The following is an 18,740-nucleotide window of genomic DNA, read 5'->3' as shown; positions in this document are numbered from 1 at the left end:
TCGGAAGGGGAACAGCGGGGGGGAGGTGAGTTTTGCAACCCCGATGGTCGACAACGAAAATCGTCGTCGTCACTTAGTCGTTTCTCGTTCATTGACACGCGTGGGTTTGTTTTTCGACGTGAAACGCGTCGACAAGTTTGTCGAGTGGGATTCATAATAAAAGGGGACAACTCTTCTAGTTGACGTTTTTTTAAATATAAATAATTATTAGTCAATTTTACTACGAGAATTTTTATTGTTAATGTTTTTTATCAACTCGTATTGTCATAAAGAGTGTAAAAAAATATCATGAAGGCATATCGTATTAATTTTGAAGTAACTCTAGAAATTATCAATTTATTATATCAATTATCGATTTTTTTTATGAAATCGATTTTATGAAATGAATGTTGTGTCTCAGAAAAATTATCAGATTGCTGCCTGCATTAAAATCTCTTACAATGGTGGAGGTAATCCATCCAACATACGTGACTGAGGAGCGAAATTTTAAAGCGGTGAGTACAATAAATTATATAAAATAATTCATAAACGGTATCATATAATTATATTACATAATATTATTAAAAGCGCACTTGAGCGCTTTCGCTAATGAGAATATTACCTCTATAATCTATGGAGGTAGTCTCACGTTCATGAGACGTTCTATAATCTATGGAGGTAGTCTCACGTTCATGAGACGTTCTATTATATATTAATCGATATCACACGTATATTAAATTCACTGCGCATATAATTATGACAAACATGTTATCAAAAACCGACTATCTAATACAAATATACACACACCCGCCCTGTATCTACTCTACAATTTATTTATTATTCTTGAAAGAATTTTGTGTGAAAAAAGATCACGCAATAATATTGATTTTATAAATGATGAATTAAATTAATATAACTTTCGATTATTCTCATCGATCAAGTGTCGGTTTAATTAATTAGTAAATCATAAAGCGTATGCTCCGTGAAACATAGTAAGTGGTTTCAAAGATAAACGCATTTCGAGGAAGAGAAAAGCTAAAAAAAGAGTCTTTTCTTTTAAATTGAACGAGGCTCTACGAATGTATGTATTTACATGAAACGCACGAGAAACCGGAGTATCGCGGGTAATCGAAGGAGATGGAGAAGCACTCGATTCGCGAATGAGAGGCTGAGACTGGTAGAGAGAATGGAGTAGAGGTAGAGAAAGAGAGGAGAGCAAGACGTCCGATGGAGAGAGGAGAGGGTGTCTCATGAAGGGGGAGCCCTGAGGAACGAGGGGAGACCATGCGTGCCCCACTCCCGCTGACCCTCTCTCTCCCTACCAAGGCTCGTGTCGCGTGTCCCATCTCCCACTTCTTTCCTACCGATACGTACACCGACACCACCGCCACCGCTGCCGCGAATCCGGTGTACCCATACGCGCGCGCGCGCGTTCATGTGTGCATCTGCGTGTGATTCTACTGTAGTTAACCGCGCATTCGTTCCGATGGAAAATGCAGTATGTTCTATTGATATGAAAGAAAGAGAGAGAGAGGGAGAGAGAGAGAGATAGGGTGGCCCGCACGGGTTAGCGGGATTGGAGGGAGTCGAAGGATAGGAAGGTACCGTCGTGCGTGGCGGAGATGCACGCGCGCGCGCACGACAGTGTGACGGTGGCCACGCGTGTGGTGGAAAGACAGACCCCGTCGGAAGAGAGGCACGAGAGGACGAGAGAAGAGACGGAGGAGAGAGAGGTGAGACTTCTCCTCAGGGGCCTTAGTCGCCGACTGTCCGCTACTACGCGCAGTGTTAACACCACTATCGTCGTCATCGTCCAGCCCTCTCTTTCTCTCTTTCAACGCTCTACCATCCCTCCCACTCCGCCCTCTCTCCCTTTCCCTCTCACCTGTTGCGGCGCACCCCTTTGATCCAGTCATTTTCGTGCGCCCCGCTTGAAGATCGCACTTCGCAGCGCAACGCGCACTACCTCGTTCGGTATCCTTGGAGAGGAACTATCACGTGTCCTAGAAACAGCCAAGCCACGATCGGGATCAGTGAGATCTTCGAAAGAAATCGTGAAGAGAGGACGTCAATCTTCAGAAGAAATCGCGAAGAGAAGACGACCGTTTTGCTTCTGGATATCAAATTAATCATTGATTTCAAACGAAGAAAAGTTTAAACCGTGGGCTTCCATCGGAATGGAAAATTATTAAGAGAGTAGTCTCGAGAAAGAACTTCCTGGATTATCAAGAAGTCACGACTGGATTCCCAAGACACTAATGATACATTGTTGGGTCGACGGTTATAATTATTTGAAATTTCTTGGAACTGGTCTGTTTGGATTATTTATTGATCTAAGATCCATAACACGACCGTGGATGTGGAAAATGCGGTAAACAACATTGTTATATTCTCGTTATATTTAAGAGGATCTCCGAGTTATTTTCAAAAATATATGTATTTCATTCGATATATCGTTCTATCATTGAAAATATCTTCACTATTTTCATGTGAACTATGAAAGATCGACTGTGATGCAAACTGGTGGATGGACGATTTATGAGAGATAAGCCTGTTCGAAACGTGACGATAAAAGAAACGAAACATTGTCGATCAATACATCGGTTTCCTTTTTGTGAGAAGTTGACTTGTTCGAAGAGTGAGTTTTGAAAAGTGTCAGACAAATGCATAATATGAGTCCCAAGTGAAGTGGAGTGTTGGCTACAAAGTGTACTGGCATTAAACGGTGTTCTCCATCTCATCGTCATCATTGAACGACCGTCGATAAACGGATTCACGCTGCCATCTGCACGAGAGGTGAGATCGTCACGAAACGTGATTTCTTATCAGAAATTTTATCGAATTTACATATCATTAATTTTCTCTTAACCAGCTTCTACTTACAAAAAAGACCGTGGAAAAAATATCAAGTCATTCAAACTGAGAAACGTTCGATTATTTTTATATTCTAGTGTTAAACTTATTTCTCTTATATACATATATTAATTAAAAGGACGAACTTCTTAATAACAAATACATGCTGCATTAAATTATCTCATATTTACATCACACAAACAAAACGGACAGAATTGAATTAGAGATGAGAAATGTAGCATTAATTCATTTAACGAATCTAACGCTGGCAATTACGAGCATTCTATTACAATTGCCTCTATTTACATTCAATTAAATTGCAGAGGATATCAATATTATTGTTGAGCAAATTTCAATTGCTGCATATTTTCTTTACCCACTAATTATTTCAAATCTAAAATGCCTCTTCAAATTTGACAACGTAAGAATGAAAAAAGAGGAATTTCAACTGACATTACGAAGCGTTTAAACGTTACTCACATCGCCAGAGATTATCGGCAGAGATATCACAAAAGTTCGTCGACTAATTGCTTCAGGATAGCGAAGGTGACGTATAGGCTAACGAATATCATTAAAAAGAAATGGCCTTTTGCCTTATCGTTAGTGTTTATCTATATTTATCATTTGGAAATATTTATTATTCCTCTATCACGTTGACAATTAAATCGTTCCTTTTATCCCGTTTAAACATGCGTCACAAAACTCAGGCATCATCCCCGGGCCAGGAACAACGGGACCTGACTGTAAAGCTGTCAGCTCGGAATGATAAGCGAGCGTTAACTTTATGTTGAGCGCTCCCTCAACAAAAACGTGTGTTTGATAAAAATAAACTTTCGAATGATATCATTTACGGAGAATGTGTACCGAGAGCAAGTCTCTCTCTCGTCTCGCGTGCGCGCGTTTAACGAGCGATAATAAAAAATATCTAATAAGCTACTGCCACAATAATTAATTCCGGCAATAGCATTAATCGTTGCTATCGAGGCGGCAATTATTTTTAAACGTATTGCCGTTACGCGTTTCATCGTAAAACTCGCTATACTACCGATGCTTTTTCTACCCAATATCCCGTAGCGGCGTAAACCGCTGGTTCTCTCGAAAAGCAAAACACGCGTTTACTGCGTTGAAGATTAAACAGAGCCTATCTTTGGAGCATTTGGCTTCAACTAAAAATATTATCCGAGATCCTTTATATGTATACAACTACATGTTTTTAGTAAGGAAATACTATAATGTATATGATTAGACATACATATAAATACATGATTTAGACTAGACATTAGAATATAACTTAAATTAAAATTAAGACAAAAAAATGTCACATATTGATATCACAATGTGTTGTTGATTCCCTGGCATTGATTTTGTTTATCTCTATTGTCACTTTCTTACAAGGATTTTCTTAATTCATAAGATACAGACATTATAGACATCCGCGTGAAGTCTTTTGATATTCTGCTTTGAGACTTTCCGTAAGTTATGGCAGACACGTGGGGTATCACATAAATCACGCATGAGTATGCGGAATAAAGGGAAAAGAAGTGAGAGGTGAGGTAGAGACAGTAGAGATATACCATTTAATATAGATACACTATCGCACAATAACAGTAGCGCGTACACGCTCGCGTTGGCACACGCGCACGATTCGGTACTTACATAATTCGCGCGTGTTACAAGTAGTAACGCGGGTAGCCGACATGCAATCCGCTCATTCTTTCGCGGTTGGAACTGATTGCATCTGAGATACGAGCCAGGCGGTTTGCCCATAAGAATACGTCAGTACAAACAGCTCTAAGAAAATAGACCACTCCTTTGCTCTGTAGCGCGCGAAAATCACCTTTTAACCTGGGATGTAATATCTACTTCAGATAACTATATCTTCAAATTGTCTTAATATAAATAGAGCTGATGGAAACAGGTTCACTTATGTATTCCATTTCTCGTTTAATCTCCATATATCTCATTATGCCTCTTTTAATTCATTTTGCTAAGGGATAAAATAGAATCGTTCTAAAGAATTTTTCCTATTTTCTAAGTAGTTTATTTTAAGTTTAGGTAATTAATCTGACTGACTTTGATACATGATATTTATAGTTTTTTAAGGATTGTTTTTTATTAATTTTTTGGACGAAAGTGTAGTACGCTCAATGCGAAACATAAATCAATATTTATTTTTTATAAAGACATTTAACCTATGGTAGGTGCAATACAAAATAAAGACTGCCATCGCAAGATTTTTAATAACTCACTCTTGATACACAACAATTGCATTTATATCTGTGAAGATATTTTTTGTTGTCCTTGCATGACATTACAGATCGCAATTTCCACCCGAACGATTTACAACGCAACTTTGGCATGTACGGCTAAAGCATGTATTCACAGGACAATATTGCAAATACTTTTTACCGTTTATGCACTTATAATACGCATTACAATTCTGTGTGTCGTAAGATAATTTGGACTGCGGCCAAATGCCATTTTTGTTTTGTAAAGGACAATAAACGCAGCCGGCTGTCCGCGGCCAATCGCAGATCTGTTCGCGTCTATTATAGTGCAGCCTTATTCGAGTTCCCTCAATCAGAGGACACTCTATCAAGATTCTTTCACCCCATAGACACTTGTAAAACTTCGTGCAATCGGTTTCATGTGGGATATGGATCGTGGTTGTGTTATTCTCTTGATATGGACATCTTGTCGGAATGCCATCCTCGTAGAATCCTTTCAAAATCGATTGTTCAAATTGATCTTCCTTTGCAATAATCTCATTGTTAGCCCAAAATCCCAGGAAGGTGATGACAATTACGTATATTCCTGTATCGAATCACATTATAGGATATCATTTACAGTATAATTATTGTAAATATCGTAATGTAATCGACTTTTATTATAATTAAAGAAATGTCAATTATTTAATATATGTTATAATTTATAGAAATTTCAATTAATAAAAATCTCCCGGTATGTACAATATAAATATATGTATATTTTCATCGTTCAATAATCTATGCATTATTATAAAAATATATTAAGTGTTTACCCCTCATAGTCTGTTGTCTAGTCAACCTAAGAATTTGAAAAAAAAATGTATCGTTTGTTACATTAACACACCTTTCTCACTTATTTAAATGCCGTAACTAATTATAAAGTTAGATGGAGCAGTTTTTATAAATATGCAATTATCGCAAAGATATAGATTATCACATATCAAAGATAACCTCAATAGATCGAAGATATGTATTTCCTCTTTAAGTATTATTTCGTAGAAATATAATTTCATATAGAAATATAAAATTTATGAAATGATACACATAAAAATAAAATTTATTTATATAAACAGAAAAAAGAATAATCAGAAAAAATCATTTCGTAGAATTATTATATTGCAACAATTTTTGTGTGTCATTCGCATTGGGAGATTTTGTTAATTTGACAAGTACCTTTAACAAATTATTTATAGATGTTATTTATAGACAACAAATTATATTGTTTTAATTTGTCATGACTAATACTAGTCTGTTATTCCAATCAATTATTAATAGAAATAATAGAAATAATGTATACAAAACCTTTTTTTTATAGACTTTTATTTACTAGCAATACTTTTTATTTTGATTTATATCATAAATTGTGTATTATTTATTACATTAACGAATAATGAAAAATTATTCGCAATAGTAACTGATTGATTCATTTTCCTACTATCACATTTGTTATTTCATTCTTGTTCTTATAACAAATTCATTTGACTCATTTCTCTCAGTGCGTAACACAATAGTTTATGAAAATTGGAATAATAATTAAATTTTTTTTATCATACAATTTTTATCGTTAAGTTTGATTCAAATAAATATGACTTATAAATATTGTTGATAAAAGATATGTAATCATTTAATTAAAAGATGTTCAGATATTAGATAACTAAAACTCCCAAAATCTTTTTTATCATTCCACTTTCCAATTATTGCTTTATGATTCAGAAGTATGCGAATCTTTAGAGGAAATATAATCTTCTGTTATCAGTTAACCTTAGAATTTTACGTCATATCTCGATCAACTTAATTATAACATTACCGAAGCACGTAATCAGCATTGCTCAAATACTATATGTATAAAAGAAAGAAAGAAATTAGTTCGAATGAGGATTTCTCGCATACACCCGGATGAGAATGAACGAATGTGTAATCGGTTAATCCTGCAGGCGCAATAGGATACCTTCGTGCCAACGGAAAACACAGTTGGAATGCAAAAATACAACGAGAATAAAATACAACGAGATTAAAATATAACGAGATACGGTCAATCCGTCGCCATCGTCGAAAAATTCTGACTCCAATGTCATCGTGTAATAGCATTTGTAACCCCGGCTTGGTATTCCAATAGCATAACAAGTAGCTGATCCTTTTGCAGGCAATGTTCATTGTTATATTATATGTAATACGTAAAACTGTCTTACTTTATATGCCTGAAATTAATACACACGCATGAGTTTATTATTCTATATGTAATTATTGCTTTGTAATTACATAGGATCTTTATTAAATTTACATTATTGGAAAGATTGTGTGTGGTATGTGTGCGTGCGTGCGTGCGTGCATGTGTGTTAGCTTTCTGTATCAATTATCACCTATTAATTAATTTGAATGTTATAACTGTCGAGATATAGTCCGTTTACCGTAAATAAATTGCGCGCAAAAAATAATTAATGTGTAATAAATTAATTGCTTCTAACAGTGTCAAAAAGCAATAAGCTAATTCTATTAAGTGTTTTTGTAATGTGAAAAAAAGAAATACAAAAAAATAAAAAATTTCGAGATTATATATCTAAGAGTAAGCCAAGAACGAATTCCTATTGTTTGATAAATAACATCAAATTGTCGTTATTCATCAAATACTGTGATAACATTCAAATAATTATAATACAATTAAAATTATTTTTGTTTAACAATAATAATATTTATATTATAAAAATTGAACTTTTGTTGCTGGAATTATAATTAATAATTCTTCAACACTGTATTCTCGACGAAGAGATTTCGAAAACGATCGATTTGTTATTCATATTTTGCCATTGCGTACGAAACTGTAAATGCGGAATACAATGAAGTGAAAGTAGCTTCGAGAGATTGGACTTGTTTCACCGGATCTATTATTCCTGATTTATTGGTGATGACGTTCGATACGAAGTTTGTTTGCAATACGTCAAAACGCTGTATAGAAATTCCATCATTGCCGTTACGCGAGCTAATGTAACAGCAATGCTAGTTAACGATTGAATACTACGATAATAGATCCATTTAATGAATGTGTGAAAATAGCTAATACATCCACCGCACGCATTCGTAATTTTGTATTTGATGTCTAAATTTTAATAGCTCTACAGTTAAAATGTTCAGTAATTTTTTATATTAATATAAATCAATTTTGCAACTTATTCTACGTATAATTTAAATATAAATTATTGTAAAGTTAAGTTAAAATATTTCTACAAAATTAAATGTTATTTTGTCGATCTTGTTTATTATTTCATTATGTCTCTCGACATTATTACTCTCTTGATAAAACACTTTCTTTACTTTTAATTTTTATTTATGTATAATATTATAATTATTTATAAAAATTATTGTTATTTATATTATTTATAATTTAACGAATCTAACGAAACGGATATACCTTTGAAATTCCAAGTACCTACAACGAAGCGAAATCGTAAATTTCGATATGGCCTGCTATATAGATACCATTCGATCATAAATCCCCACGCAATTCTGGTTATCGCGTCGAAGTAGACTGCCGCTTGGCGGCAATTTGTTATCGGCCGATTTATTGCATTTCAGCGGCTGTCGCGAAACGTCGTGGTAAACGAAAGAATCTATTCAGGACTGCGACTTCTGTCGACAGAGCATGTCAGTGAAGAAATACCAATACAGTGAAGAAATACGCGCTATACGCCATAACTTGCCGTACGTATACCTACCAGTAGCATAGCAACTAGGGGCTGGATGTACCGACCGTATTGTACATATATATAGCGCCATATATCATCGCTATGTAGCTCTCGCATGCCCAAACTCGCACGCACGCACGTGCGTACGCATGCACGCCTGCACATACATACGAATATGCCTAAGGGCTGGATTACGTACACACGTCATACGTATAAATACGTTTCGCGTAGCGATCATATGCGCGCGAACAACGCGTGTGCGTGTATGCGCTTGCCCTAAAGGAGACAGATGCGTAATGCGCACGCATTTGTGTTCTTTTTGGCACGCGAGCACCCTCGCACGACTTTTTCTTCTCTACACTCTTTATTTCTTGTAGTGAAATCTCACTCCAAGAAAATGAAAATACAACCACTCAATTTTCATTCTTTTTAGTGTGAATTTTTACTTCAAAGAAGTGAAATCTCACTTTTTTGGGAGTGAGATTTTACTCGTTTGAAGTGAAAATTCACTCTAAAGAAAGTGAAAATTGTCACTCTTTTTCCAAAAGTGAAATATTTTCATTTATCTTCAAGAGTGGTTGTATTTTCATTCTCTTGGAATGAGATTTCATTACAAGAAATTTAGAGTCAAATACAGACTTGCGATTCCGCCATCTTTCAATAAATCGATGCGTCTTGAAGTAAACCACGTTTTGATATGAAATATTTGTGTAATTCCTTGAAATTTATATTAACAAAAAGCACTAAAATAATAATGTTCTAACATTTAAATAAAAATTTTAGATACGTGATAAGAGAATAAATTATTGTAAATAAAGCCATATAACGTAAAATAAGATAAGCACAAAAAGTGTCTTCCATAAACAATTTTTAATTGTATTCTACTTAGATTATTATTTAATTAATTATTTTACTTAAAAATGTAGTAAAAGCAAAGGAAGTGTTTTCATTGATTCTAAAAAAAATATGCTCATTTTTTTTGTTTGTTCTCTTTTGTAATAATCAAATCAATTTGTAGTTTCTATATTTCTAATTTTCATCGGACAATATTCATTACGCAGAGATTATCAATTTCTTGTGTATATTTCGAAATGAAACGTAAGATACCGAATCAGATCGCATCGTAATCAAAAAGCAAAATCGCAACGCTACGTATCCGTGATGGCCACTATTGTCAAGAGGACGGCTTGGTTCATATATAAAAAGATTCATACATGTAAGAGAGACACGTGCCGAAGGAATCGCAACTTGGCGGAGCAGCTGGCGAGCCGAGCCAAAAGAAACATCAAGGAGTTCCCTAGTCTAGACCTAGATCCGTCTCTAGACGATCAGATGGACGGGCAAACGGACAAACGGAAAGGAAGGAGAGAGAGACAGATCGCCAGACGTAAGGCCCAAAGATCACGACGATGGTAGCACGTGCCCCATTCAAGACGTCGTCTTGCTGCTAGGGCCCCTCCACCCTCGTAACTTAGCCTCACCTAATCCAACCTCCTTGTAGCCAGGGCTATTCAACCGGTGACGAAGCGAGCTCTTTGTGACCCGAATTCGATCAAAGTAGCGCTAGTACTGATTCAGCCGCCGTCTCGCTTTCTTTCACGCTTTTTTATCACGCCACACATCAGGAAGTTACAACGTCCGTTGCCTTTCGACAGGGCCTTGCAAGGCCCCCCCGAACTTAAGACGGCTAATCAGCGCGAAATAATAGAACAGGGAACAGTAATAAAGATTGGGTACTGCGATGTTTCTGCTTTCAGCGTGTAACTCGTTATATACCTCTTGAAACTTTGATGTTTTTTAATACCACGATGACGGAGGCAAGGAGGATATTTTTTTGTCAAAGAATGTATATATTCGTATATATATTGCAGATAAATTTAGTTTCATAACTGCAACTATATAATTACAAAATATGTAGGCAAGTGTATAAAATACAGGGAGTTGATGAACAGTTTTTGCAAGTTTTATTTATCGATTTTTTGATCACGTTTTTTTTTAATTCGCTATTTGCTTAACAAAATAAAAATTTATTTTAATCCGATGTAATTTTAAATATCAAATATTTTAATAATTATACACATAAAGTTTACATTTCTTTCATAAAGAAATAATTAGCAAGAAAAAAGCACATATAAGTCAATTTACAACATATTAAATTCAATATTATTAGAGATAATGATAAGCAAATTGAAAAACAATAAAAAACATAAAAAACATGGCACAATGGTTTGTCAAATCTGTAGAACCGCAAGTTGACATACATCCCCGTCGTTCTACACTCTAAACGTTCACTCAACTGTGTCTCCATTTTCCTTTTTCTTCAAAGAAAATCCGACTTTCCAATAGTAAGTGCCAATTTGTCAGAGGTTCGCAGACAAACAGACATTTAACGTGCGTAACCGCCCTCGCACATAAATCAGGAAAAGAATATTAGCTTTTAGAACGTTAGCACGCCCTTCAGAACCCTACAGGGGATTGCTTTCACTGCTTCTTGTAAACTCGGTAGCCATAAAGATTCGGAAGCTTTTTAGAAACTTTGACTTTTCTTTCGAGATAGATTAGAGGGGATAGAAAAGCAATGGACCAACGAAGATAGACCACCCGTTGTTCCTGTTTGCATTATTTAAGGACAACGGTTCGCAAGCTATGCACCTTGAAATTGTAACGGACATCATCGTTCAAAGAATCGTAAAGATCACGGGATGTCCACCCGCAATAGAAAAAGAGAAAAGAAGAATGATGGAAACCAACTGAAGGAGCATACCTTCCTAACACTAGGTCAGGCTTTTTTCCTTGAGAGGCGTGTCATCGCTATATGGTCATAAATTTATAATTCCCTAATTTGACCAATACAAGAAATTCTCTTTTCTTATCTTTTACTATCTTTGATGTTTTCATTTCATTTATACGATAATCCGTAAAATTTAAGAATTATTAATATCAAAATTTTCAAATATTCATATTTTTGTTTTTTTTTTTGCAAGATTGAATGTATATATTAGGTGTTGGAATTAATTCGTAGCGTTTTTTAATGAAAGAATGTTATTTATTTCACATGAGCATTAAAAAATACATTAATGAAAGTACTTCCCATCACTTGTAAAACGCTACGAATTAATTCCAACACCTAATATATATATATGTACAAATATTTCTCACATTATTCATATATAATATTTCCTACAAACATACATTTGTTAAAACGAATAAAAGTCTAATTTTTCATTGTCTTCATATTATTCTTTTCTTACTTAGAAACCTGTAATTAAAATTAAGTTAATCAAAGAAGAAGTATTATATATGTATAAATTAGAAAAGATTATAGGAATACAAATTTTTTATTTTTTTTTTAATATTCAATCATCCGTAATATTATTTCTCCATTTTAAAATGGATAAAATCCATCAGAATATCACATTCAGAATATCCATCAGAATATCTACGCTAATTGAAGAACAAAAGCAACAGGCTAGTAATGCGATTAATAAGGCATTTTAAGGCTCATAATTTTTGTTACATATCGTTTAGTCCCTCATGGAGTAGCCAGTCCGAGAATAATGGCGATGGCCTCTCATTAGTTCCCGGAACACTAAATCCGTCCGTCTAATTACATAGCAGCCAAGGCAAGTCTTGCATGAAAACGATCCGCGAAGCAATAATGTCAAGAATTTCTCTCTAAAATTTCAGACTATAAGCATTTTATATATATCTAATATATTTTATACATATATCTCTATCCACTAATACGTATATTACTACACAATTATTTTATATAAGACACACATTGGCTATTTATATTATTATATAATTATTATTGCGTATCAATTGTGAAAATCTATGAGAAAGTAACAAATTTATCGTGAAAATATTCTCTAATATTTTATGAAAAACACTGTCTAAAAGTCGCGATGTAATGTCTATATCTTTTAATATTAAGTCATCAAAAATGACATTACTATCCAAAAAGAATCTTCCATCTATGAAATATATTTATTTATTTGCACTATATAAAAAATACATGTATGTAGAATTATAGAAAATCGCAAAAAAATACGAAATAAATGATTCTTTTTAAATTTAGCATATTGCGATGTTTTGTGCTAAATGTTCGTTCTACGTCATATCAGCGTGCTCGCATGACGCGTCACTATTGGACACTACCGCGGTTAGTATGGCGGTGGTGAACCAATTCAGGTTTCTTTGGAGCCCGACTTCTCTTTTCACGTCGTCTCGAAAGGAGAGCTCGATATTCTTTCAGAAGAGCGATAAAGGTTTCGCGCGCCCGGGCGCACGCTGAAAGGAGGACTCTCGCAGCGTGTGAAACCATCGGCGCGATCTGCCGCGGGCGATCGTTAATAATAAGGCTTCATTATGGCCCGCAAAGCAACAGTATATAGCGTACAATTACGCATCAATTCTGTCAACGTATATCGTCACGTCGCGGGATATCTACGCTATTTCCGAAAAGAATTGTAGTACACTCACGCGATACACACATATGTTGCCGTTCATACTTATCAGAAAAGTTTCTTTCTTTCAATCTAACATATTTTGAGATCCTTCCTGATCACGCAGACTAATTCGACATGGGAAAAGTTGTAGTCTTTTGTCAAAGAAAATTGGACTGTCTAATTATCTCTACACTCTGTGACTTCTTAATGTCCTGTAGTACTACTTTTAATATTTTTACACATTAGATTTATTTTAAATTTTAGGTACGTTTACAATTTTTAAATGTTTACATTTTTTTATAGTTACACCTAACCTTTATAGTTTCTTGGAGAGTTCACCCAAATTTGAAGTCGCTTAAACTCTATTTTCTTCTCTTTCTCTCTCTCTCTCTCTCTCTCTTTTCTCAGAGCATTGATATCGCGGTGAGGATCTCACAAGGCCATAATTATCTTCGCAGATCCTTCAATTCCTAGTAGAAGTAGACGTAACGCAACATGACGGGCGACTCGGCATTGCGCACCTCTCTCGCGAAAGATACAAATTGAGATAGCTGCATCGCACAGAGGGCTACATCGCACCCCTGCGGCTTCGTTGTTCCTGTACCATTGTCTCGTGAATACAGTGAGGGGGCGGAGGGGGCCCTAAAAGGCAAATACACGCGTGGTTTACACGCGGAGTACACGGCAAGCTGCAACAGCGAGCGTCTCGTCATAACGGTCGCCGACGAGGTCACGGGGAATACGGGCGACAGGACAAGCAGCCCAGCCCGAGGGCTATTATTGTGTGCGGACGACGATCTTTATGTGAGATCTTACACGGGATCCTACGGGGCTCCCCTTTTCGCCCTGCGTCGCACGCCTATGGCAGTATGTGGAGGGTGCTGCGGTTTCACTATTTTTCTCTCTCTCTCTCTCATCAATCCCTCTTGTTCTTCCACGTGCTGGGGCCCTCTCTAATCTCTCTTCATACTCGAACATCCTCTCTTCGTCGCCTTGCAAATCTCTTTAGGCGTTAAAAAACGCTATGTGACAAAGAAAAAAAGATTTTATAACTCGAAGAGAAAATCACTGGTTGGTAACCCCCACAACCTTCACTAAAGTAATTCAGATGATTTAACATTCTTATCTGCTTTCAATTGTTCATTCTGATTGTATCTCAATATTTCGTTAAAACTGTTGTTTATTAAAATATAATCGTTGCCATATCTCATTTATTTAGAAGAAAAGACCGGTATAATAGAATTTTGTGAAATCTTTATTTTATTATACATTCTACTTCTTTGCTTTCATATTTAATCTAATGTTCAATATTACTCTAACTGACTCACTATCTTTAAATTAAACTACCTAACAAGAATTCAGAGAGTATGTCAAATATCTTTACTCATCTCTATCTCTTTGTTATCATCACGTATTCTTTAAAATTCCACTCTTGCAATTAATCTTTGCAACGACGGAAGTGTCCTTCATAAAAAGAACCCGTCCATATGATTTCTTACTCACTGAGCCATTATTTATCTTTACATAACTGATGTTACAATCCTGTAAAAACGTATTCGCATCTAGACTTTTACCAGGAATATATCTCCTCGGGAATAAATCGTGTTCTCTCTCTCTCTCTCTCTCTCTCTCTCTCTCTCTCTCTCTCTCTCTCTTTCTCTCTATCCTCAGTCTGGTAGAAACACACTCAAGCAGCGGCGGTGGCGATAGCATGGTAGGGGCAAATCCTAATGAGGATTCCCTCTCTACACCGACTACAGCCGACCGGCGCAAAGTAAATGAGCAGGTGCCTCTGGTATGCGCCCCGCCTACGCTTTCCACTCCGCTCCTCGTTCTCCACACACGTTCTCCTCACCGAGCCTTCTCTTTTCTCTTTCTCTCTCTCTCTCTCTCTCTCTCTCTTTCTTTCTCTCTATCCCTCTTCTGGCGCGCTCGTGATGGAAGATTGCGTGGAAAAATGGTCGCCGCGCCCGACAAATTATTCGTTTTCCTCCGTAGTGTGTTTCCCTACCGACCTATCCCCTTTCCTACAAACGGGACCAGTTACGACCGTATTAGAGTGCATTAGAAAAGCCAACGTCATAATTCACGCTCGAATTCTCGGTGTTCCGCTTCGCCACGTTTGGGAACCTGTTGCGCTAGCGAGTTGTTGTATCGTAGGTGGATCGTGTAAATTACTTCTGTATTCCGTGTGCCACTTTCATGATGCAGGCATTAAGTTTCCTCTGTCCTCTTTACATTACTTCTATAGCCCGCGTGTATTAATCCGTATATTTATGATTCCCAAACGGCGCTCGGCCTTCCGATTATACTTTACAAGTTTATTCCACGAATATTTTAAACGTTAAATTATATTTAGATGGACGTGCGTATTGCATAACAAAAAAATTTACCGTAAAATAGTCTAAATTAATCAAATTAATGATTATAAAATATTTCCAATAATTTGTATTTTTAACCGAATGAAATAATGTAAATTATATGTAATCATATGTAACATTATGGAATGATAATTGTCTAACTAAAATTAAATTCTGAAAAACTAATTTAAGTAGTTTTTAGCGACAGCAAAATACATTATGGAAAACTTTAGAATTGTCTTGTCTCTATAAAACATCTCTTCGGTGGTTCAATTATTTTTTTAATTTTTACTGGTTTTTATATAAACGTACATCAAGATGTGAATGCATTCGATTCGAGTATTTTCTTTCGTATTTTCCGACGAAAGCAATCGAAAGTGGGAATTTAGATAAATCAACATGTAATCCCCTTATCTGTTCGATCACGGATGACAAATCGACGGGACGGTCGTTAGACTTTCAACCTTGAAGAGAGACCTTCCAAAGGTGAGCAGAGGCGGTGACACGGCTGGCTAAATCGGGAGGAGAGTTCTCGGAGCAAGACTCCTCTCTTCGAGTCGTACGTGCCCGCGAAGAGGTCTTCGAGACAGAGCAAACGCGCGCGCTTTTTTAATACCCGTATAGTCGTGCATGCTCAGTTGCGTGCTGGCACATGAACGCGCTCTCGCGCGTACGTACCTGCACGTGTTTGCTTAAAATCTTGACGCATGACCGACCGTTTGATTTGTTTTTCCTTCCTCAGGGCCGGTATAAATGCTTGCACAGAGCTAAAATATCGGCTACAACATTTCAACCCTTTAATAACAATAACATATTTAAAAACGAGATATTTTTCTACAATGCATGTGCGAAAGGAGATTTTGCTGAAATATTTAGATAATTTAATTAGATATGAAGCTCAAGTGTGATAAGCAAGACTGCAAAACAAGTTTATATTCTATGGCTATACTGTAAAAAATAAAATGTTAATTTTAATTTAAAAACGTATGGTAGATTTTCTGAGACATGCAAAAATATTAAAATTGACACAAAAATGTTAATTTTCATGTCTCAGAAAATTCATTATACGTCTTTAAGTTAAAATTAACATTTTATTTTTTACAGTGTATCAGTTTGAATGTCCTATGTAATTATTTTGATAGTCCAACAGAATTATTTTCTGCATCTAATTGAATTTCCAAGAGACTCCAATAAAATTGTGCTTTTTGTGTGAAAATAGATGTTTATTATTGTGTAAAACTCATAAATATCAAATTTTTATTTAATTATTGGCAACTTGTTAAAAAAATATTGTTATGTTATAGCGGAAAAATTAATATTTTATTTGTACTCTTTAATGCTTTTATATAGTATAATAATATAATTGTTAAACTTATAGTGATAATAAATGCGCGAAATATTTATCATTTCTTCTTGGTTCATGCGAAAGGTATTCTTTTCAATCAAAACATCGATAATTTTGACATGCTATAATAATTATATTGTTTAATAAAATTCTTTTTGTTTCTCCTTGTACAGTCTGAAATAAATAAAACTGTGCTTTTCATGGTAAAGAATTAATTTAGGTTCTCAGTTCCTAATTGTAATTGAATTATTAACACCAATTAGATAACGCAATATTAGATATGCAATAATTCAAAATGATAATGCGAAAAAAAGTCTTCAATCTCAAGATACGAATCCGATCCTGTATGATTTCTGGAATAGAAGTCACCGTCCGTCTTTCGTCGATCATATACTACTGGAAACGTACACGTCTTACTCTGATCGTCTCTCAAAGTTATCGTATCTTCTCTCACCTCTCGGAAAAGGACGAACACCTCCCTACGGATCTTCCTTTGCCGCGGTATGTAAATACGAGAAACGAGAAGGCTCCTCATCTCGGACGACCGACCGCGGTGCATCGTATCGTATTGCGCAGCCATTTGTCTTCACGATCCGGGATTACGTTACCGCGATGATACACGATGACATTTATTTCGGGATTTGTTCGGCTCAGGCCATGGTCCTTTCTCTCCTACCCATATAGGAATCCTTCGCGGACACTCCTTTCGTCGCGAGCCACGCGCATTTGCGCACAACCGGAATCATGTGAAATAAATTCTCGAGAAAAACATTTTCTTAAAAATTATTCTTGCATATTATCACAAAAATGAGATTAAATTTATGTAATCAATCCTAAAATGCTATCAATACAAATTTTGCATACAAATGAGCCAAGTCATTTATACATAAAAGTGCTGAGCTAAGTCTTCAGTAATAATTATAACGCTTACTGAATGCTTAACTTGAAGTTCAATGATTTCGTTCATTTGTACGTATATCGACATGTAACTGTTAACATTAAATGCAAATAAGATAGAAATATTCGATATCAGCTACACAACAATAGGCGGATCGACAGCTAAGCAGCTGATTTGAAGTTGTACCTGAAATTAGTGAAATGCAAAGATAAATAGCACTACTTTGAATTTTTGCGATTTTATGAGTAATAAAAAATTTCTTATTAATGTTAATAATAGTTCATTAAATCTAGAATTTAGGAAATCATATTCCTATTTCTATAATATAATGTAGCGTGCAAAACGATGGTTTAGATCTGTTACCGTTACCGTGTTCTCTTGTCACGTAAGAGATTAGCAAAATCTGATATAACGCGATATTATGAGCGCGAAGATTCTGTAAACGCAGATGCCGTTACGAAATCCTAACGTAACGCGCACGAGCTCCCTAAAAAGGGAACGCATGGCGGAGATCAAACAGCTGGATCATCTCGTGCGTGCCTTTAGGTAAGGATCTCTTTCTTGCGGGAAAGGTGGGTATACACCCAGGTGCAAAGCCCGAAAGGCGTACGTCACAATGCGCGTACATACGCACGCGTGGTTTGTGCGATGTGACGTGAAAGTCGCGCGTAAAAAAAAGAAAAGGAAGTGCAGTCTTTTTACGTTAACACAAGTCAATGACCGTTTTCTGCCTTCCCGGAAAGTACATTGAAAAAAATGCGAAAAATCTACCCTATTCTACCTTATTCTTCTGCGACATTTATAATCAAACTAAAAATTGTAATCATAAATAAATATATTATGGATATAACTTTAGTATAAATAACGAACACTAATAGAAATGAAAAATTAATTTATAACAAAAATG

General features: G+C 35.7%; 2 protein-coding genes across 2 annotated transcripts in view; one reads left to right on the top strand and one right to left on the bottom strand.

Annotated features, from left to right (window-relative positions):
• The first annotated feature begins 981 nt into the window (after positions 1-981).
• Positions 982-18,740, top strand: part of klu (zinc finger protein klumpfuss) — a 333,538-nt gene continuing 315,779 nt past the window's right edge. The window contains exon 1 of the mRNA XM_011051437.2: positions 982-2,775. The gene's annotated coding sequence lies outside the window, so the exon portion shown is untranslated. The remainder of the gene's footprint in view (positions 2,776-18,740) is intronic.
• LOC105143246 (chitin-binding domain protein cbd-1-like) lies at positions 4,920-7,661 on the bottom strand. The gene is made up of 2 exons (XM_011051434.2): positions 5,873-7,661; positions 4,920-5,646 (listed from the first exon to the last, which is right to left on the bottom strand). The coding sequence occupies exons 1-2, from the start codon at positions 5,877-5,879 to the stop codon at positions 5,144-5,146; spliced, it is 510 nt and encodes a 169-aa protein (XP_011049736.1). The 5' UTR covers positions 5,880-7,661; the 3' UTR covers positions 4,920-5,143.

Source organism: Acromyrmex echinatior, chromosome 5, assembly GCF_024713525.1.
Source record: "Acromyrmex echinatior isolate Ae372 chromosome 5, ASM2471352v2, whole genome shotgun sequence".
Classification (NCBI taxonomy): Eukaryota; Metazoa; Arthropoda; class Insecta; order Hymenoptera; family Formicidae; genus Acromyrmex; species Acromyrmex echinatior.
Note: the sequence above shows the minus strand (reverse complement) of the source record. Positions and strands in the feature narration are given on the sequence as shown.